General features: G+C 44.9%; 1 protein-coding gene across 3 annotated transcripts in view; it reads left to right on the top strand.

Annotated features, from left to right (window-relative positions):
* Positions 1-20,331, top strand: part of ZNF827 (zinc finger protein 827) — a 178,900-nt gene that overhangs the window by 85,730 nt on the left and 72,839 nt on the right. For all 3 annotated transcript variants that reach the window (XM_029235163.1, XM_029235161.1, XM_029235162.1), the window contains 2 exons: positions 10,628-10,867; positions 13,299-13,356. In XM_029235163.1, coding sequence (XP_029090996.1) covers positions 10,628-10,867; positions 13,299-13,356 — 298 coding nt within the window. The remainder of the gene's footprint in view (positions 1-10,627; positions 10,868-13,298; positions 13,357-20,331) is intronic.

The raw sequence follows: 20,331 nt of genomic DNA, 5'->3' as shown, positions 1-20,331 counted from the left end.
TGTGTGTGTGTGTGTGTGTGTGTGTGTGTGTGTGTGTGTGTGTGTGTAGTGGAGGTCATTGTAAGGTTCTTCTGTTGAAAAATACTGTTTTTTCCTTTTTTTTTTTTTAATTGAGGGGGAAAAATTCAATTCCCTACCTCACACCATTTAGCAGCCGTGCCCTCAGCTGTGCCTGTTACCCTCAAGGCCAGAGACCATGCATTTTATTCATTCCGGAGAATGTCTCCCATTCTGCTGTTCCAAGAAGAGGCAGTGGATGCTGTTCTTGAAAGCTCTTGTGTATTAGGAAAACTAGAGAAAAACTGCTGCACCACTGTTTTCTTTTGTGGAGAGTGTTTCTTCTCTTTTTCCCCAGGAACAGATGACCGATGTGTCCAATAGGGACAGTAGGAGCCTGTGTTGCCTCTCCTGGGATGTGGCAGCTGCCGTGGATAAGCCCCAGGCATGGGTTTCCTTCCTTCCTTTTACCGCCCCAAGGACCACTGCAGAGACAAATGAAGTTTATTTTTTTTTAATTGAAGTATAGTTGATTTACAATGTGTTAATTACTGTTGTACAGCAAAGTGATTCAGTTATACATACATATACATTCTTTTTTCTATATTCTTTTCCATTATGGTTTATCACAGGATAATGAATATAGTTCCCTGTGCTCTACAGTAGGACTTTGCTGTTTATCCATCTATATATAACAGTTTGCATCTGCTCACCCCAGCCTCCTTCTCCATTCCTCAGCCCCCTCCCCCGGCAACCACAAGTCTGTTCTCTATGCCCGTTATTCTGTTTCTGTTCATTTGTGAACAGATAGGTTCATCTGTGTCATATTTTAGATCTCACATATAAGTGATATCATATGGTGTTTGTCTTTCTCTTTCTGACTTACTTCACATAGTATGATGATCTCTAGTTGTATCCATGTGGCTGCAAATGGCATTAATTCATTCTCTTTTATGGCTGAGTAGTATTCCATTGTATATATGTACCACATCTCCTTTATCCATTCAGACAAATGAAGTTTAATATCTAACTTCCCATGGAGAAGCATGTACCAATCTAGTCCTCTAAAGAACTCAAGACCTGTCTCAATGTGCATGTCCTTCTGTTCCATGTGATGGCTCCTGAAGAGAGACAGCGTAGGAGAAGAGAGAGGGAAGGAAGAGTCACACTCAGCCTCTATGCGTCATGTTCCTAATTTTCATAACAAGAACGGAACTGTGTTGATGTGCATTGCACTGGGGACGCAACCTCAGCTATGGGGTGAGGGCGTGGCTGCCCAGAGGCTGTTTCACTCCCACCTTGCTGCTCTCTGAGAATGCAAAGCATGATGGAGAGCATGAGACTTCTGGGAAATAACATTTCCATTTCTGCTCGAGCAGGGCTGGGGCTCGGTCTTTTTCCTGTGCCACCCAGGAAACCCAGCCCAACTCTTCATGCCATCTTTTTCTGAAGGGTATTTATTTTTTTATTTAATTTTTATTTCCTATTGGAGTCTCGTTGATTTACAATGTTCTGTTGGTTTCATGTGTACAGCAAAGTGATTCGGCTATACCTATGCATATGTCCATTGTTTTTCAGATTCTTTTCCTATATAGGTTATTACAGAATATGGAGCAGCTGCTTTTAGCAAGGGCAAAGTTAAGTAAGAGAAAGCAAAGGGAGACAGCAGTCGCCTTCATCAGATTCCAGCGGTGAGCCAAGCACTGCCACGGCGTGGTGTTACCATGCAGTCTCTTTTCTTGTTCCTGGTCATCTGTTTCCCTTTACTTGGTCTTTTGACCTGCATTGTCGTTCACAAAGTGTTAAGTAATGAACCCGACACCTCCAGGAATCTTCTTTTTTTTTTACCTGGACCATGTTTTTGTGCCCAACCCAGAACTTTGTATCTTTCAGGATGGCAAGTTGGAGATAAAAGATTTTTAATTTATCTGATTGACAGGGGGTATCACTCTAGAAAGTGAATTGTTTCCAGATGGCATCGTTGGCATTGCTTCTAGAGGCTCTTTTAAGCTTCTTGTTATTCAGAAACACCAGCTCAGGATCATGATGGCAGTCCAGAGAGAGAATGGCCGATGTTTGTTTGTTATTTCAGTGCCACTGCCAATGCTGCATCCTTCCGTATTTTGTTTCAAGTTCATAGCATACGTGAGTGTCTGCAGCAGACAGAGTGTCTCCGGCAGTCAGGGAAGGGAGAGGAGCATTGCACACCTACTGTGTGTTCTGACTCAGGTGATGCGTGTGACAAACAGCTATTAATCGCATCAAATGTGCAAAGTCTGGGGATGAAAGATGAATCACAACCAGGCTGTCACTGAGCATTCAGTCCACAGGGGAAATGAAATCTGTAGACAATAACCACAGTGCAGTACAATGTTGGCAAGATCTGAGCAATCTAGAGGTAGGACCGAGGAGGGAAAGGTGCCTGATGAAAATAAAGAAAGACTGCTCAGAGAGGAGACGTCTAAGTTATTTTGAAATCTGTATAGGGAATTATCCGGGTATTTAAGAGAGAATAAGATGAGGAATGGCCGGGCGTATTCGGGCAGCTGGCATAGTTCAGTATTGCAGGGAGAGCGGGGCTGGGGCTTTTACATAGGGCTGAAACTAAGGAATCACTGTAGGGGTGCAGGAGCCCAGGGGCAGGAGCGGGTGGTGCCTCTGCCCTCACCCCCCTTCTCTCTGGCTTTCTATGCACACGGCTGCTGTGCTGGACCACTCCCTCTCCACTTCTTCTCACTTCTTTTTAATTAAAAAAAAATTTGTTTTTCTTTTTGGGCTGCGTTGGGTCTTCGTTGCTGTGCGCGGGCTTTCTCTAGTTGCGGCGAGTGGGGGCTACTCTTCGTTGTGGTGCGCAGGCTTCCCATTGCGGTGGCTTCTCTTGTTGCGGAGCACGGGCTCTAAGTGCGTGGGCTCAGTGGTTGCGGCACACGGACTCTAGAGTGCAGGCTCAGTAGTTGTGGCGCACAGGCTTAGTTGCTCCGCAGCATGTGGGATCTTCCCGGACCAGGGCTCAAACTCGTGTCCCCTGCATTGGCAGGCGGATTCTTAACCACTGAGCCACCAGGGAAGTTCCTGTCCTTGCTTCTTTTCTTCTTCCTCCTCTGTAGGAGTAGATGGTAACATTTCCTCCCCATCCACCGCTCTCTACTCGACCTCCCTTGCTGATCTCACCCAGTCCCTTGGATTCAGATGACTTCCAATCTGTCTGTCACTAGTGATTCTTATCTTACTGCCTCTAAGCCATCATGACCTCTACTTCCTGAAGGAATTACAGATACTTAGCCAAAATAGATATGAAAATCTTCCTTCATGTTTCTTACCGACCGAACTTTTCTGTTTTTCTACTCTTATTGATAGCATTTTCCAAATCTCAGAGGCTTAGAAGTCAGAGAATTGTTGTTTTCTTTTAATCTCACCTCTCCCTTGTCTAGACCATATGCAAGGTTTCTTCACAATTACTCTCACATTGGTCTCTTCATTCTTGATTCAGACTCTTATTTGGTCCACCACCAGTGCCTCTGCATTCAACCTCTGGAATATCTTGTGAGTCTTTTCTACCCTCATGACCTTTAGTTCAGGCTCTCAGCATCTCGTTGCTTGGATTACTACAAGTCCCCATCAACGGTCCCGTTTCCGTTTCCTCCAGTCCCTTCATCCCGTACAAGTGCCCCTGCCAGATTGTCCTTCTGAACTGTAATCTGATCATGCTGCTTCTCCAAGCAAACACCCCCCACACACACAAAGGCTGGGTCCCCGCCGGCTCCCCATTCAGGACAGGCTTCCGGACCCAGCATCTTAGTTTCCATATTCTGCCCTTACCTACCTCTCCAGTGTAATTTCTCTGGAATATGATCTGACACTCCTTGTTAAACAGTATGTTAAATGGAAGATCTGGCTTCGGCACCAAGGTTACTGCATGAAGAATATTTTTAAAAATACGAAAACTCCTGGCCTAGAGTCAGAAAGTAGAATGATGGTTGCCAGAGGCTGAGAGAGGGGGGAAATGGGGAGTTAGTGTTTAATGGGTAAAGTTTCAGTTGGGGAAGATGAAAAATTCTGGAGAAGGATGATGGTGATGGCTGTACAACTATGTGAATGTACTTAATGCCACTGAACTGTGTGCTTAAAAATGGTTAAAAAGATACATCTTATGTTCTATATATTTGAACACACACACACACACACACACACACACACACACAAACCTCTTGCACCTCGTGGTCAAATGGAGAGAGTATAAAAGTGAGAGGTTATTGAAGATCGGGCAAGGGGATTTTTGGAGAGAGCTGGGCTGTGATTCCCCCACTGCAGGGTACTGGGAATGGAGGAAAGGGTACCAGTCTCTCATCCCAAATCTAGAGAGGACGGCTTGAGGGACATCATCCGGGAAGTTTGTCCCATGTTTTCCTCAGTTGGGAGCCTGGTGACCTGGTGCCTGACGTCAGCCTGGGGAATCTAGAGGGCAAATTGCCTTGGTGTCTGAGTGGAAGAGAGAGGCTGCTGGGCTGCATGGGACCTGAACTCACCCTTTTTGTGTGATCAAATAAGGAGGCCCCAGTGTGGACCGGATTCCCACAGGAGGGTCAACGGGGGTGTTGTCTTAAATGCTGTCTGGGGGTGCTCCGTAGAGAGTTGATGGCACCCTTGCCTGCCTTGAGATGGAGGCCCACAGGTGGATCTCCACAGGCAGTGGAGGAAATCAGTGAGCCCAGGCTAGAGGCCGGTCAGCCAGGTAAAGGAAGCGCAGGGAGAGATCACCATCGGGTTAAAGGTCTCCGAAGACCCGATGGGAGAATCCCATGAGAGAAATGTCTGCTTGCCTCCAGAGGGTAAAACCATTTTAGATCAGGTCAGCGAGGGTAGAGCTTTGCCTCCCCTCCCCTCTCCTGCTTCTCCAGTTATAGATTCAGGAAGGGCAGCTAGAGTGCTGGGGAGGGTGTGAGAGAACAGGGAGAGGGTGCAGAACCCACTGTTTCCCCCCAGTCACAGGAGACCTGTGGGCCCTTCCAGGGAGGAGCTGGGATCACCTTCGCGGAAAGGCTGAACTGTGGCTTAACCTGTGGGGTTGGGCCTTCCGGATTCCGAATCAAGACCGTTCCTTTGCTGTTTAAAGGGCTGTAAGGCTTTGTATTACCTAAGAATTATCGGGTTATGGGCCTGACTGAGATCTCACCCAGGACCAGGCGAGGAACATTTTCCTACCAGGCAGGTTTAAAGAGACAACGGCAGACAAAGCTAGAGTTGCTTTTCCGTTGACACCTCACGAGTCCCGCTTACCCAAGGAGCCAGCTCCGCCTCTCAACGTTGGCGCTCCAGCCGAACGGACAGTGTGATATTTATTCCCTGGACGCCCCCGGTCGAGTACAATTCCACCTTTGTGCTTTGGTTCGTGGTCTTCCTCGACCCCTCTTCCCACACTGTGTTTTAATTTCACTTCTTGTATGAGAGGGCTGTTGATACTTGTCTGATCGTACATCCATTTGGATTTAAACTGCTTGAGGGCAAGAACCTTGTCTTACTTGTCTCTGAATCCCATGAATCATCTATCGTAGTTCTGAGTACATAGTAGACATTGATAAAAGATTACACCTAGGGGCAGGACAGGAATAAAGACGAAGATGTAGAGAATGGACTTGAGGACACGGGGAGGGCGAAGGGTAAGCTGGGACAAAGTGAGAGAGCGGCATGGACATATATACACTACCAAATGTAAAATAGATAGCTAGCGGGAAGCAGCCCCATAGCACAGGGAGATCAGCTCGGTGCTTTGTGACCACCTAGAGGGGTGGGATAGGGAGGGTGGGAGGGAGACGCAAGAGGGAGGAGGTATGGGGATATATGGATACATATAGCTGATTCACTTTGTTATACAGCAGAAACGAACACACCATTATAAAGCAATTATACTCCAGTAAAAATGTTAAAAAAAAAAAAAAAGAAAAAAGATTACAGAATGGCCAAGTGACTGATGAATGAAGTAATCCAGTTTGATAGCTAATATGTATTGTGTTTATGAAGGCAGGAAAGAAAACAGTATTATGGCATTCCTGTTGCTTTTTTCCCCTTCTGTTGCCAAGCAGAGTTTGAATAGGGCTTGTTGGAGCCACGAACCAACTCTTCCAATGCTACCAGACATGTACACACACATGTACACTGTTCTGTACACTTCTGAAGAGGAAATAGCATCTTTTTACGGGCGTATGTGTTTTCCATTTTAAAAAAAATTTAGGTGAATGACAAGATATCCATATTCATCACAGAAAAATTACAGAATACAAATAAGCGTTGAAGTAAACAGTCACCTACACCCCGTCCCAGGCATCAGGCACTGTTAACACTCTCTCATCTCTTCCCACGTGCCAGGCTCTCTCTTGAAGTAGCAGTAGCGCCCACCGGAGTTGAGTTCGTATTTGTGGCGTGGGAGTCAAAGCTAAGAGTAAGTGGAGTGAGGTATTCAACCATTGCTATGTCAGGACGCCCCAGGCAACAGGGAGCGAGCTGGCCTGGGGACCAAGTGGGATCTGTAGCAGAAACTCTGTTCCCAAGTCAGCTGCCTCCCACATCCTCGGCCAGCTGGCCTGAGACGGTGATCAACCGAGTTGGAACTTAGGAGGAGCTGCTTCTTTCTGCTTGGCCTTGGGTCCTGATTAATTGGGGGCGGGAAGAGGAGAAGGGCTGAAAACAAGAGTGTGGCAAAAACTTTACAGCTGTGGTTTTGCCCTCCAGAGGACACTGGCGATGTCTGGAGTTACTCGTAGTTGTCACAGCTAGGGGGCTGGCACTCCTCGTTTGTAGAGAGTAGAGACCAGAGATGTGCTAAACACCCTACAGCGCGCAGCACAGCCTCCCACAGCAAAGAAGTATCTGGCTTCAAATGTCCATAGGGCTGAGGTTGAGAAACCTGCTTTTTAAAAAAAGGCAAGAAAACACTTGACAATGATGCTATTGCATACAAGAGCAAGGACTATAAAAATATTTATTGAATCATGTCTCACTTGCCCGTTGAGATGTCAGTTTGAAAAGTCTTCTCGGTGAGTCTGGAGTCTGTCGGGTAGATTACAAATGCTAAAGGGTTTGGGGGGTTTTTTAAGCATCTTTATTGGAGTATAATTGCTTTACAATGGTGTGTTAGTTTCTGCTGTATAACAAAGTGAATCAGCTATACGTATACATATATCCCCATATCTCCTCCCTCTTGCGTCTCCCTCCCACCTTCCCTCTCCCACCTCTCTAGGTGGACACAAAGCACCGAGCTGATCTCCCTGTGCTATGCGGCTGCTTCCCACTAGCTATCTATTTTATATTTTGTAGTGTATATATGTCCATGCCACTCTCTCACTTCGTCCCCGCTTACCCTTCCCCCTCCCCATATCCTCAAGTCCATTCTCTACGTCTGCGTCTTTATTCCTGTCCTGCCCCTAGGTTCTTCAGAACTTTTTTTTTTTAGATTCCATATATATGTGTTAGCATGTGGTATTTGTTTTTCTCTTTCTGACTTACTTCACTCAGTGATCAGTGTTGTGCATAGTTGAAAAGTCAAGAGTTGTCATAAGGAAGAGCAGAAAGCACTTCATGGAAAGTCATATTTGAAATTATCCCAAGTAGCTTTTAAAAACAGGTTTCATTAAATCCGGTGGCACAAATAGCCAGGTGGGTTTTTGGGGGTTTTTTAATTAATTTATTAATGTATTTATTTTTGGCTGCATTGGGTCTTCGTTGCTGCACGCGGGCTTTCTCTAGTTGCGGAGAGCGGGGGCCACTCTTCCTTGCGGTGTGCGGGCATCTCATTGCGGTGGCTTGTCTCGTTGTGGAGCACAGGCTGTAGGCGTGCAGGCTTAAGTAGTTGTGGCATGTGGGCTCAGTAGTTGTGGCTCGTGGGCTCTAGAGCGCAGGCTCAGTAGTTGTGGCGCACGGGCTTAGTTGCTCCGCGGCATGTGGGATCTTCCCGGACCAGGGCTCGAACCCGTGTTCCCTGCATTGGTAGGCAGATTCTTAACTGCTGCGCCACCAGGAAGCCAGGTGGTTTTTAATCCAGGGGCAAAGCTGGGGGAGAGGGCGCTTGGGGGATATAAATAATGGAGCTTCTTTCTAGCTTTGCTCTTTTTATGTTGTTGAGATTTTTATTTTTTTAACAAAATGAATCTCTTTCTAGTATCCCTTTGTGTTTGTCTTCAGGCCTTGGAATGACTTGCAAGGTTCAGAGACATCATTATGTACCTGTGACACTGACCCCACTGTTAATTTTCCAAATCCTAAGTAGTTTGAGGGGACACAAACAGGGCACTGTGCGTGGTGACTGCACCTATGGGTGATCTAAGGGAAGGTCAGGATGGCTGTCAGGTCCCCAAATCCCTAAGTGGACAGGGGGTGTCGTCAGTACTCAGGAAAGAATCAGGGACTAGAAATAAAGGCAGAGAAGACAGGCATGTAACTTGGAAAGCTTTATAGTCTTCTTTTTTTTTTTTATCATGATTGAATCAATGGACTTGGTTTTTCTGAGCTTCACAGACATGCAGAGAAAAAAGAAAAAAACAGCTTGGCAGGAATACAGGGAGGGGGAAAGGATCTAAATTAAATATAACAGTTGCCTGAAGTTTAGTTGCTGACAAAAAACAAGTCGTTTTCTCTGAGAAGCATGTGTAATATGTCAGGAAGAAAAAAAGCACAATTCTTACATGAGATCTTATGGATAGCACCACATTAATTTTAATCATTTAATTTAAAGTACTCCACTGTCTTCTTTATTGCAAATCAATAAAGTAAGCATATACTTGACTTTCACCTGTCTCATACTTGGCAAGGAGAGCGTAGCTTTCTCTGACTACCCAGCTTACAGCAATGAGATTTCCCCTGTCATATCTCCTAACTGTCCCAAGATCAGCACCTGCTTTATGTTGCCTCTTATAGTTAGTTATATGTGTCTATCTATCCATCCATCCGTCACAAATTACCACAAACTTCGTAGCTTAAAACTACAGAAATGGGGGCCAGGAGTCTGAAATCTGAAGGTTCTAGGGGAGAATCTTTCCTTACTCCCTCCAGTTTCTGGTGACACCAGGCAATCCTTAGCTTGTGGCAGCAAAACTCCAGTCTCTCTTAGTCCGTTCCGGCTGCTGTAACAGAACATCACAGACTGGGTAGCTTGTAAACAACAGAGAGGTATTTCTCACAGCTCTGGCATCTGGAAGTCGAGGGTCAGGGTGCCAGCACGGTCAGGTGAGAGCCCTCTTCCTGGTTCATTGTCAGGCATCTCTGCACTGAGTCCTCACATGCAGGAAGGGGTGAGGGAGCTGTCCAGGGTCTTCTCTATAAGGGCATTAACCCCCATCCTTGAGGACTCCTCCCTCATGACCTAATCACCTCCCAAAGGCCCCACTTCCAAATATCGTCACATTGGTGATTAGGTTTCAGCAGATTAATTTGGAGGGGAGACACAGACAGTCAGTCTTACAGCACTGTCTCTGTCCTCACATGGCCTTTTCCACTGTGTCTGTGTCTTGTCCTCTTCTGTCTATTATATGGACACTTGTCACTGGATTTAGGGCCCACCTGGATAATCCAGGATCATCTTATCTTGAGATTCTTAATCACATCTACAAATACCTTTTTTCCATATAAGGTCACATTCACAAGTTCCTGGGGTTATGACATAGTCATATCGTTTTGGGGGGGCCACGATTCAACCCACTGCCCTATCTATCTGTCTGTCTTGTCTATCTATCAGATCCTTTTTGGTTTCTGTGTTTTCCAGAATGCTGAGGACACAGTAATAACTAATAAATGCTTACCAATTTGAAAGTGTGGCCTTATTTTAAAGTGACCCAAATTAATGCGCTAATTGTCCCACCTTGTTTCCAAGATGTTCTCTCATTAGCTCTAAGGAACGTATGAACATAAAGACACTCCAGCCTTGCAAAGTAAATGTATGTTTCAAACTAAAGACCAAATGTTCAATGGCCACACCTAAAGCCAGAGCAGTCAGTAAGTTGAACTGTTATTGTAACTTGTAAGATCGCTGTTTTTCTAAGTGTTAATCCTTGCGCTGCAATTAACATCCTAGGTGGTCTTGAGGATTACTAGCTCCCAGCAAGGTGTAAAGGTCTCAGTTGAATCAACCCTATTTATCCTTTATTAATTTAGGTGCCCTAGAAGAGAAAGCAAAAACATTGATCAGAGCTTTCAAAATAGAGGGAGAAAATCATAGTATGAATATGCTTGCTCTTAACTGATTCACTGAAATTGAGTACATTATAAAACAATGACAGATATTCGCTGTGTCCTCTGTAAGTCCTGGAAGCATCATGGCAGAGGGGAAGGAGTGTGTGGGAGTGACTGGGAGACTTTGGTCAAGAAACCTGGTTCTAGATCTGTAGCAGCAGGCCTGGTTCTGTTGCCATTTGTGTGGCCTTGGGCAAGTCCCCTGATTTCTCTGAGCTTCAGGTTCCTTCCTTTTCTGGAAACCAGATAGATTAAAGTAGAAGTTTTTCAAACTGTGTTCCAGTGTGCCACGGCACTGTCTTCTAAACTGCTCCCTGACTCAAGCCTCGTAGCTCTCTCTGTGATTAGAAACTGGGTTTGGTTCAGAATTAAGAAACTCTGGTGTTTTTGTTCTTCATTCACCTGTTTGCAGCGGAAAGCTACAAGGACACTCAGATGGTGAAGATCAAAGAGGAACCCATGGAGGTGGACATCCAGGACTCGCAGGCCTCAATATCACCCAGCCGCAGTGTTGGCTATAGCACTTTAATTGGGCGAGAGAAAACTGAACCCTTACAGAAGATGCCAGAAAGTAGAGTGCCCCCAGAGAGAAACCTCTTCAGTCAGGACATCTCTGTGAAGATGGCTTCCGAGCTTCTTTTTCAACTGTCAGGTACGTTTCCTCGAGGAAAAAAAAAAAAAAAGTCAATAATGGGGACTAATTGGAGGGAAAGCCACTCTAACGAAGTAAAAACACCAGCATTATAGGATTTTTTAGACAGAAATCCATTTTGTTACTTTAACGTGTATACGACCTCTCAAACGAAGAGTTCATCAAAGGCTGCCTGGTAGGACTCCTGCCAAACTTTCTTTAGTAAATAGTTAAGAACCATTTGAAATTGGAACCTATGCAACTCCGTGCAAATGATCCCTGTTGCCTGGACTAAAAGTCTCACCTCTAATTTTGTTTAGGCAGTTGATCTGATTAACAGCCTTTCTTTTGTTTTCCTAATGTGCAAAAGATAAACTTCAATTTACTCCAACAGTGACTGAGTTACTGTGAATTCCAAATTAGTGTGGTCGGAATTAATGAGATTTTTACGGTAGCTTGCCAAAAAAAAAAAAGTCAAGGAAAGGGGAAGGCAAAAGATGAAACTGTGAGGACTCTTTTCCAGCTATAACATAGTAGAACATTTCCTGTAAACCAACTTTTTCTACTTCAAATACTCAGAAGTCAAAGTTTAGGAATCAGCTAAGTGATCACCTATTAAAAAGCTAAGGAATCACCGATTCTAGCTCAGCTAAGTGTCTTGATAGAACAGGTGAGGGTTCTAGAACCTAAGTTGTTCTCTTTATCACCTCATTCAAGCTGCAGGCTCTTTGTCAAATTTAATGTGCCGTTACTGCTTGAATGTGATTGAGATGGATGAAAGAGACTCATATAAGATTCAGACTTATATAGAAATACAGATACTTTGTCCTTGGTCAAGCATTGGCCTACATACTGAAATTCAGGCATCAGTAGAGTTTGTTACTAATATTTGATAAACTCTGTTTTGTTATGGCTAACAGATTTAAAACACCCATTAAATGCTTCATTATTTAAGTATTGACTTTTCTCCCCTAAGAAAAATACCAGAAAAGAGGAAAGAAGCTAGAATCTGCAAGGCATCGTGATAGCTCACCTTCTCATTGGCCTCATGACACGCCCCCATAGCTGTAAAGTTATCAGTCAGTGCCGAAAATGGCAGCCTCGGAGTTCTCAAACAAGGACTGTGTTTGTGCAGAGCTCAGAGAGATGGAAAGAGTTAAGTCAGTAAACTGAATAGGCCACATAGATCTTTGCAAGTTCCAAAAAAACTCCAAACATGCAAGATGCTTTGCTTTAAAAAAAACAAAAACAAAAAAAAACAGGCTGAAAGCATCTCTAAAAACAATATAACTTTGAAAATGATTTAGCAGTTCAAATCTGCAAGAGTGAGGCCAGTGTGATTCTTTGAAAAAAGTCTCTGTCTCTAGCAGTACATTATCATGGTCTACTATCAGCTAAGAACTTTGTGTCTGAGAGTTCTCACCCTGGCGCTGTCACTGACTGCCTGGGTGACCTCAAGCAAGTCATTTAGCCCCGATTTCCTGCTCTCTGAAAGAACACTGCCTGTGAATCCAGATTCACCCTCATTGTCACTGTTGAACGGACAGAAAGGAATGGTCCACGCAAATATGCACACAGCAGCTTCAGACCAGTGTTAAAAAACACGGGACAGCGTATATCTTTGTTTAAAATTTTCCCCCAAATCCGTAAGATTAGGAGTTTTTCACTTGCCCTGCTGTTGAAATCTGAAACCCTTGTAGAGGTGGCCAGGTTTCCTCTGGAGACTTAAAAGAAGCCACCCAGAGCTGTGAACGTCAGGGCAGAATCCTCACATTTGAACTGGACGGGGAAGACCAGAGGTCAACTTTTGTGTTCCTGAAAGCTAATTAAATAATTTCTGACAGCTGGTAGATTCAGACCTCAGGACAGAGTTTACCTCCTCTTGTCTAATGATATTTTTTGTCCCCTGTGACATTTATCGGAATGTGTGCACTCGATGACTCTCGCACCCAGAGGTCCTACGTTTGTTTTTATATCCCGTCTCACAAAGGGGCCTGACAATACAGAATGCTTAAAGGTTGTCATCCAAGTCAGAAGCGGAACAGTTGCAACAACTGCAGTTTTCATGCTGAATCAGAGAAAAGCAGACATTTTCAGCTGGGGAAAAATAGAAGAGAAATAACTATCTTTATGCACATCTCTGTGTGTGTGTGTGTGTGTGTGTGTGTGTGTACTTGTACCTACTGAGGCCTGATGAAAATCAGACAACACAGTTGTACTTTGTTAGTAATTCTTTCCCTTTGATTGGTTTTTAATAAACTATTTTGGTGGATGCTATCGACATGCTTTTGTTGCCTGTCTTTACCAATAAGACAGGAATGGTTTGAATGTTTAAAAAAGAAACCCACAACAGAGAAAGAGGAATGTGGAGGATGTTTCTGCTTCAGCCTTAAACACACAAATCGAGTCAGAACAACCTAAGAGGTGTCTGTTTCATCCTTTCTCTTTACAGAGAAGGTGAGCAAAGAGCACATTCACACGAAAGAAAACACCATCCGGACGACCACCAGGTAGGCCACTGTGGAGTCCCCTCGGAACACTCCCTCTGGGGGCCTTGAGGCCCACGTCACAGTTTGAGCAACATTCCTCAAACCGTTCTCTCCCACTGGGTTCAAAAGTCACCCTTTTTTCATCATTTTGTGTTTGAGCTTTGGTTGGTGGAAACAACCCAAAACGCAAAGGACACCAAGGGGGAAGGCCATTCACAGTTATTAAACATCTAAATGTGTCACTTTGCTGGAGAGTTTTCCTTATGCTATTATTTTTTATCCCTTACAATGATTGTGTGAAGTAGATAATATTATCCTCTTGGCAGAAGTTTCCTGACCGGAGAGTTGAAGTGGGTGGCTCTATTTGGGAGCTGGATCTGTATCTCAGGAAAGCCTCAGTCGGTGGGTAGACCGAGGTTGAGCTGTGTTCCTAAGTAGCTTTGCAGCTGTGGGCTGATAACTTGTCACCAGGGACACCCCAGCTTTTAACTCACTGCATTGTTAGGAGGGCAAAAATGTAAAAAGCAGAAGAAAGACCATGCTTTCAGAAATTGCAGGAAAACTGACATCACTAACAACTGTAGGTTAAGGAAGCTTTCCATTTGCCAAAGGCAGTTTAAGAGAAGGTCAGCCAGGGTGGGCTGCCCATCAGTCTGCCGCCTGAAAGGAAAAGGACGGGTCAGTACTGCCACCCATCCTGAGGCTCATAACCACCCAGACCTGAACTGTTGCAGGCAGGTGCCAACAAGTGCAGACCCACCTCCATGGAAAGGGAGCTCAGGGGAGAGGCAGTCTCCCCCTTGGCAGGCTTTAAGTCAAGGAACTTTAGCAAACTTAGATTCTTCCTCCTGGGAGCCGTTGCTTGGTTTTATTATTTAATTCTTGTGACAGAAGATCAACAGTGTTTTTCCTTTGGATGTGATATGAGTCGACCTCGGACCATCACCAGGCACATGAACGGTGTTCATTTGAACACCGTTAACGCGAGTCTTTGCTTCTTTTTAACTCTGTGAATCGGCATTTGGGACTATCAAATATTAAACAGTAATTAAAACAGAGTCACACAGGGTTCATATAGTATTAGGGACAGAACCTGACTCTAACCCAAGCATGGTGTTAGGCTTGCCTCCGTGTATAAGTACGCAGATGGGGAATGAGTCTTTCCATCTGGTCTGTGCGTTGTGTTGGGAAATGGGTCTGGGGGATGGAGAGGGGACTTTGTTCAGTTGGATGCCCAAATAGGAGATGTGAGCTACTATAGATTCCAGCCTGCCTTCTCCATGTAATCCTAAGGCTATTTTTTTTTTTTTTTGGTATCTATGCTTATGTTCGTGAGTCTAAACACGTGAAATGGGCCAGATTGGTAGACATCGAAAGACGGCAGATTAAAAATAAGAGGTGTCCATTTTAAGTTGCTTCCCTAGGCTTCCTGAAGTGTCACAGGTCAGGTTCCCTAGAAGCAGAGCCCGAGACAGGGATCCCTGTGCGGGTGTGTTATGGAGGGCGTTCTCTCAGAGGGACCTGCAGGGATGGGATGGGGCTGGAGAGGGAAGGGGAGCTGAGCAAGGATTCTAGGGCCGGTTGTCTCCCGCAGAGAATTCTGGAGCATAAATTGCACCACAGAGTAAATCCTGCCTTGAGGTAAGGGGGCCAGCTCTTGGTCCCCCCCTCATTATCCACTAACTTCATCAGGGGATGTGTAGCCCGCCAGGTGAGGGGGGCTCCAACGGTGAGGGCAGTTCTCACTACGAGCAGCCGGCACCCCTGGGGATGCGGGGTGAGTGCACCAGTGCGGTAAAGGGGATCTGGGCAGGACCCCAGCCCCATCTCCTATGGAGGCTTTCTGCCGGTTCTTTAAGATTACATGATAATATTTACCTAGGAGAAAGGTATGCTGCGAGACCCTGTTATTATGCTTTTCAGGTGTTCTCTGGGACGAGGCAAGAGGAGGTTTGAACTAGCCCCAAACAAGTGAAATGTACAATACCTCCTAGCCTCGGTTGCCTTGGCTGGAGCTGAAGCATAATTACAGGATAGAAGAGAGGGTTTTTTTTTAGCCATTTGGCAAAAAACGAAGCAATCCTTAAATTCTCCTGTTGCTGGGAGATTATGCGTAAGAAGAGATCCAAATCAGATCTTTTGCCCAATGCAGAACAAGAGGTGCTTCCTATGAGCTCCCCCACCCCTACAATGTGGTGTGCAGAAATCAGTGTTATAGGTTTCTCGGTTTATTGTTCTTCTACAAAATCCTTGGTGTGCTTTTATTTTTCCTTTGAGTAGGCAACTTGCCCAATTAGCCTCCCCTCAAAGAGATCTCTTTTTACCTTCTCACCTCATTACTTCAGGTGGAATAGAATCAAGCTGCCTTGTGCCAAGAAATCCTCTTTAACCTGAGTTAACCGATAGCAGAAATAAGGGGAAAAAACGCCAACTCTCTTCTTTTTTGATTCCCGTTTTGGAAGGAACTCTTATTTTTGGAAGAGGTCTGCACAAGGTCAGCTAATGGGGTTATGTTTTAAGGTATGATCTGTGATACTTTCCAGAAAGATTTACATCGAGCCTCCAACTTCCCATACCTGCAGATTTTTTAAGTACTTAGTGGGATGTTTGGTTAGTTATCAGATCTCCCACATTTCATTTCCTGGAAGAAGCTGACTGTCCAGAGCGAAGGCTCATCATGGGAATCAAAGTTCGGAATTGTCCATGTTTCAGAGTTGCTGGGCACATTTAAGATAGTTGACTTGTGAAGGGCAGCCTTGGATGCCGGCCTCAGCGCAGTATTGAGATCAGGCACTTCCAAATGCTGATGGGTGCCTGAGCCCTTCCACTCAGTGAGATCTGCCTCTGGGATCTGGAGATCCAGGGGAACCAGAGGAGAAAAGAGATGTGCAATGCTGAAAAAAGAAACTGATTCTCTCCAATTCTCTCTCTGTCCTTTATCAACCCACAACTTTCCCCACTGTTGTTAATCATTATTAATCTTGACTCTCATGCCAAACACAAGAATGAAGGAAAAGTGTAGCAACCCAAGTGTGAAACACTCTGTCTCTGGCAGTTCCAATGTGTGCTTACCAATGAGATACGGGGGTGCTGGTTTCCATGCCCGGGCACCAAGGCAACAGGAAGCCCATGGATGTGCGTACAGGTAACTCCCCATCCCATAAGGGCTGATGACTGCACCTCTGTCCTCATCCAGTCCTCCCTCGTCACAGCTGTCCATTGGCCATTCTGCTGTTTGTTAATTCCTCGATTATAAGTTGGGGAGACATGGAAAGAGAAAATGATGTTGGACAGCATTCCTTGTTAGCCATTTTTTTTTTTTTTTTTTTTTGTGGTACGCGGGCCTCTCACTGCTGTGGCCTCTCCCGTTGCGGAGCACAGGCTCCGGACGCGCAGGCTCAGCGGCCATGGCTCACGGGCCCAGCCGCTCCGCGGCATGTGGGATCTTCCCGGACCAGGGCACAAACCCGTGTCCCCTGCATCGGCAGGCGGACTCTCAACCACTGCGTCACCAGGGAAGCCCCGTTAGCCATTTTTTAAAAGAAGTTCTAGGTAAAGCTAAGGGTTGAAACTAATAACTAGCAAGTTTCTGGATCATTGGCTCTTGACCTCATTTTTCAAAAACTCTTACAATGGAAAATTTCAAACAGATACAAGAACAGAGAATGTACCCATGATCAAGTTTAAATAATTATCGATTCATGTTTCATCCATCCCTTCCTTTTGTTCTTCTTCCCCGTAGATTATTTTGAAGCAAATCCTAGACATCATTGGAAGAACTGGTTTGAGAACGCCGTTTTAAAAAATTATCCTAAGAGCTTAGACTCAGCTGCTTCAGTTAGGATCATCTTCCCAAAAGTAAAGGAGAAAACCATCCACCAGGGTATCCCATGTGGCCAGGCAGAGAAATCAGTCTGCTTAGCAGCCGGGATGATTGGGTCCCATGGTCCTGCTCACCAGTGCCTTGACCTTTCCCTTCCTTCCACCCTTGTCTGTGCCCTCCTAGGAGCACCTCCATTGAATCAGTCCTTCAGATGGAGCTTCACTGTAAATGCTAAACAGCAGTTCGTCTGCCTGTTTAACCTTAGAGTCTAGAAAATTCAACCTAAGTGTAAAGAAGTCTGTGCGTCCCCTTTGAGATAGCCGGTGGCATTCTTAATGCCGTTCTACCTGACAAATGAGATGGGGAGAAGGTCCGCCCAGTCCCATGAGAACAGAAGGACTGAATGCTTAAGAGACTAACGCAATCTTGATTTTTCGATTTCCTTTCCCAGCACAAGCCTAGGTTCTGCTGGGAGCAGATAACCAGCTAATATGATCACTTGTAGATGAAAATATATGAGGCATGATATCATAACCAGATCCCAAAGTTTAATGGAATAAAAAGAAGATCTACGTCTTCTGACATGGACCATCACCCAACCAGATGCTGGATAAGATCGAAATAGGAAAATGGAACCCTAGAGTAAGAATCAGATAGCTCCTGGCAGGTGAATTGGACATGCTCGATGTTGTGTAACACCATGAACTTCAAACAATGGCTGCCAAGAACCCTCTCTTGGTTATTTGTTCTCTCTCTTCGCCATTAATAATTCAGCGTCCATGGGGCTATAAGATTGCAGGCCTATAAGAAAAACTTCTCACACCTGGCTTGCTCTATTCCAAAAGCAAGGAAGTATTTACCTGAATTGGTTTTTTTCTCCATTACTAGACAAAAAGCAGAAGTGGGAAAATCAGAAAGGTAGAGTCCTATCATGCTGTGCTGACCAACATTTAATTTGCCCAATTTTCAGAATTTGAAATGTGGGCTATTTTTCTGTGATTTAGATAATGGCACTTAAAGAGTTTACTAAAAGACATACGTACTTGGAAGTGTCCAACACAGAATTTTCAGGTGTGATTGTTTGGGTGCCTGTCCTTAAATATTTATGAGTCAGTAATAGAAATTGCACAAATTTGTACGAGCGTGATGTGCTGCTTCAATCTGTGCAATTTCCCCTTTCATTTTTTAGAAGGCATAAGAGAACCATGCTCCATTACCTTGAGAAGTAAAAGATGAAAGAACACTGGATTAGATGGAAGCAATTAAGAAAATAAACAGGAAACAGAGCAAATGAAATTGGTGATTTTGGAGTAGCTCTCCCTATAGTCTCTTCACCCTTTATATTTTCTAACGTTAAAATTAAAGGCACAGAATTTTGTTTCTAAAAAATGGAAATGGCTACTAATTTCATGGAATCCGTCCAGTTAGGACAGTCGGTGCTTTTTTGGTGAAGCCAAAGCTGGTTGGTGGGCCATTGAAAAGTTTTAAAAGCGCCTTTGCTCAAGACACTGCCATCTACTGGGATACTGATGTAATAAATATGTAAATCTTTGTTGTCTGTGATGTTAAGTACCCACCCACCCCGTAAGGTACCTTTGTGCAGTGCACAGCCTGCACCACTGAACGTAGCTGCCCTGACACAAGTGTTGACTGGAGAGTTTTTCACTGGCAGTCAATCCTTCTCAACTTATCTTTGAGTTTTCAAAGAAGTTAAAACTCATCCTTTAAACAGTGGATCTTTTTTTTTTTTTTTTTCAAATACATATAGCCTCAAACTTTGTGCATTGCTGCCATTTGAGGTTTCTTCCTTCTTATCACACCAAACTTTCCTCAGTACTTTTCTCTATTTCTATACGCCATTGTCCTGTAGGTGTCACGCTCTGCTGTTTTTCCTCCCACCCATGACCTCTACATTGAATGGTTATAGTTGAGACACTGTGCTTCCGGAACTCTTTAATATGGTGTCACTGTGAAGAGTTTAAATCTTCTTTTCAAGGATCTGAAGAGGGCTGTGCCTTTCTTTTCTTCATTTCCCTGGGTTCTCCCACCTTTATTTCTGCTGGCTTACAACTGTGTTCCATCTGTTTGTACAGCTCAGAGCAGTCAGGAACGAGGTAGAAATGTGTAAGCCTCTGTAAGTAGACATCCTCCTTTGACAGATCGTGCACAGGTGACATGTGACATGTGGCTCAGATGCCAGCTTCTTCTAATCTGGGATTTTCTCTCAAGGGTGTCTCCATGGTTGTTACTAGAAATATCTCCAATATTCCAGGGTTGACCTCTGTTTAGCAGGGAAAGCCCTGGTGGATGATGCGGCAGGCCAAGGCCCATCCACATTTCACTGGGGCCACCTTCAACTTCCACGGGACAAAGGGTCTCGCATCGCTGCAGAGAAGACTGAGTTAGTTCATCTGTGCTCTGCTCGCCTCGGCAGAAGCCCATTGTCCTTGTTTATGTACAAAGTCAGATTCCTGCGGGAGATCCAGGTCCCTCCACGAGCTGACATTTCACGGATCCTGACGTGCAGGTTCACTTCCGCGGCTGCGCCTGGCTCCAGCTCCCCAAGGTCTGGCCTCCCGGCCGCAGCCGCCCTCGACAAGACCTGGCATTGTGCTACTTGTCCTGAGAAGTTTCCTGGCTCCGCGGTGGATGAATGCTCGAGCCGCAGCAACAGGAATTGTTCCTTGAAAACGTGGTGTTAGGTTGTACGGATTGGCCTGCCTCTAGGACAGCCCTAAATAGAAGGCATCTGTACTTTTCAGAGAAGAAAATTTAAAAACATTACCAAAATGAATTCTCCCTAAAATGTTCTACTTTTCTTCTACAGTATTTTAAACAGCCTTTTTCTTCCGTGGCTCTCAGCCTTCTGCAACTGAAGTTGACTGATATGAATGGGATCAGAATTTAGATACAGTTGCCCCCGCCTGTGTCTCTTACAACTGCCTTCAATTATATCATCCTTCAGATTACTCTTTAAAAGACTAAGAGTCTCTTTAAAAAATAAAGGATACTGAACAGTAAATCTTAATCATTTGTTTTAAGTTTAAAAAATAACTTCTAGGGCTTCCCTGGTGGCGCAGTGGTTGAGAATCTGCCTGCCGATGCAGGGGACACAGGTTCGTGCCCCGGTCCGGGAGGATCCCACATGCCGCGGAGCGGCTGGGCCCGTGAGG

The sequence above is a fragment of the Monodon monoceros genome, unplaced genomic scaffold, assembly GCF_005190385.1.
Source record: "Monodon monoceros isolate NGI ecotype Baffin Bay Population unplaced genomic scaffold, NGI_Narwhal_1 Super_Scaffold_20, whole genome shotgun sequence".
Classification (NCBI taxonomy): Eukaryota; Metazoa; Chordata; class Mammalia; order Artiodactyla; family Monodontidae; genus Monodon; species Monodon monoceros.
The sequence above is the reverse complement of the archived record's forward strand: the minus strand, read 5'-3'. Positions and strand labels throughout refer to the sequence as shown.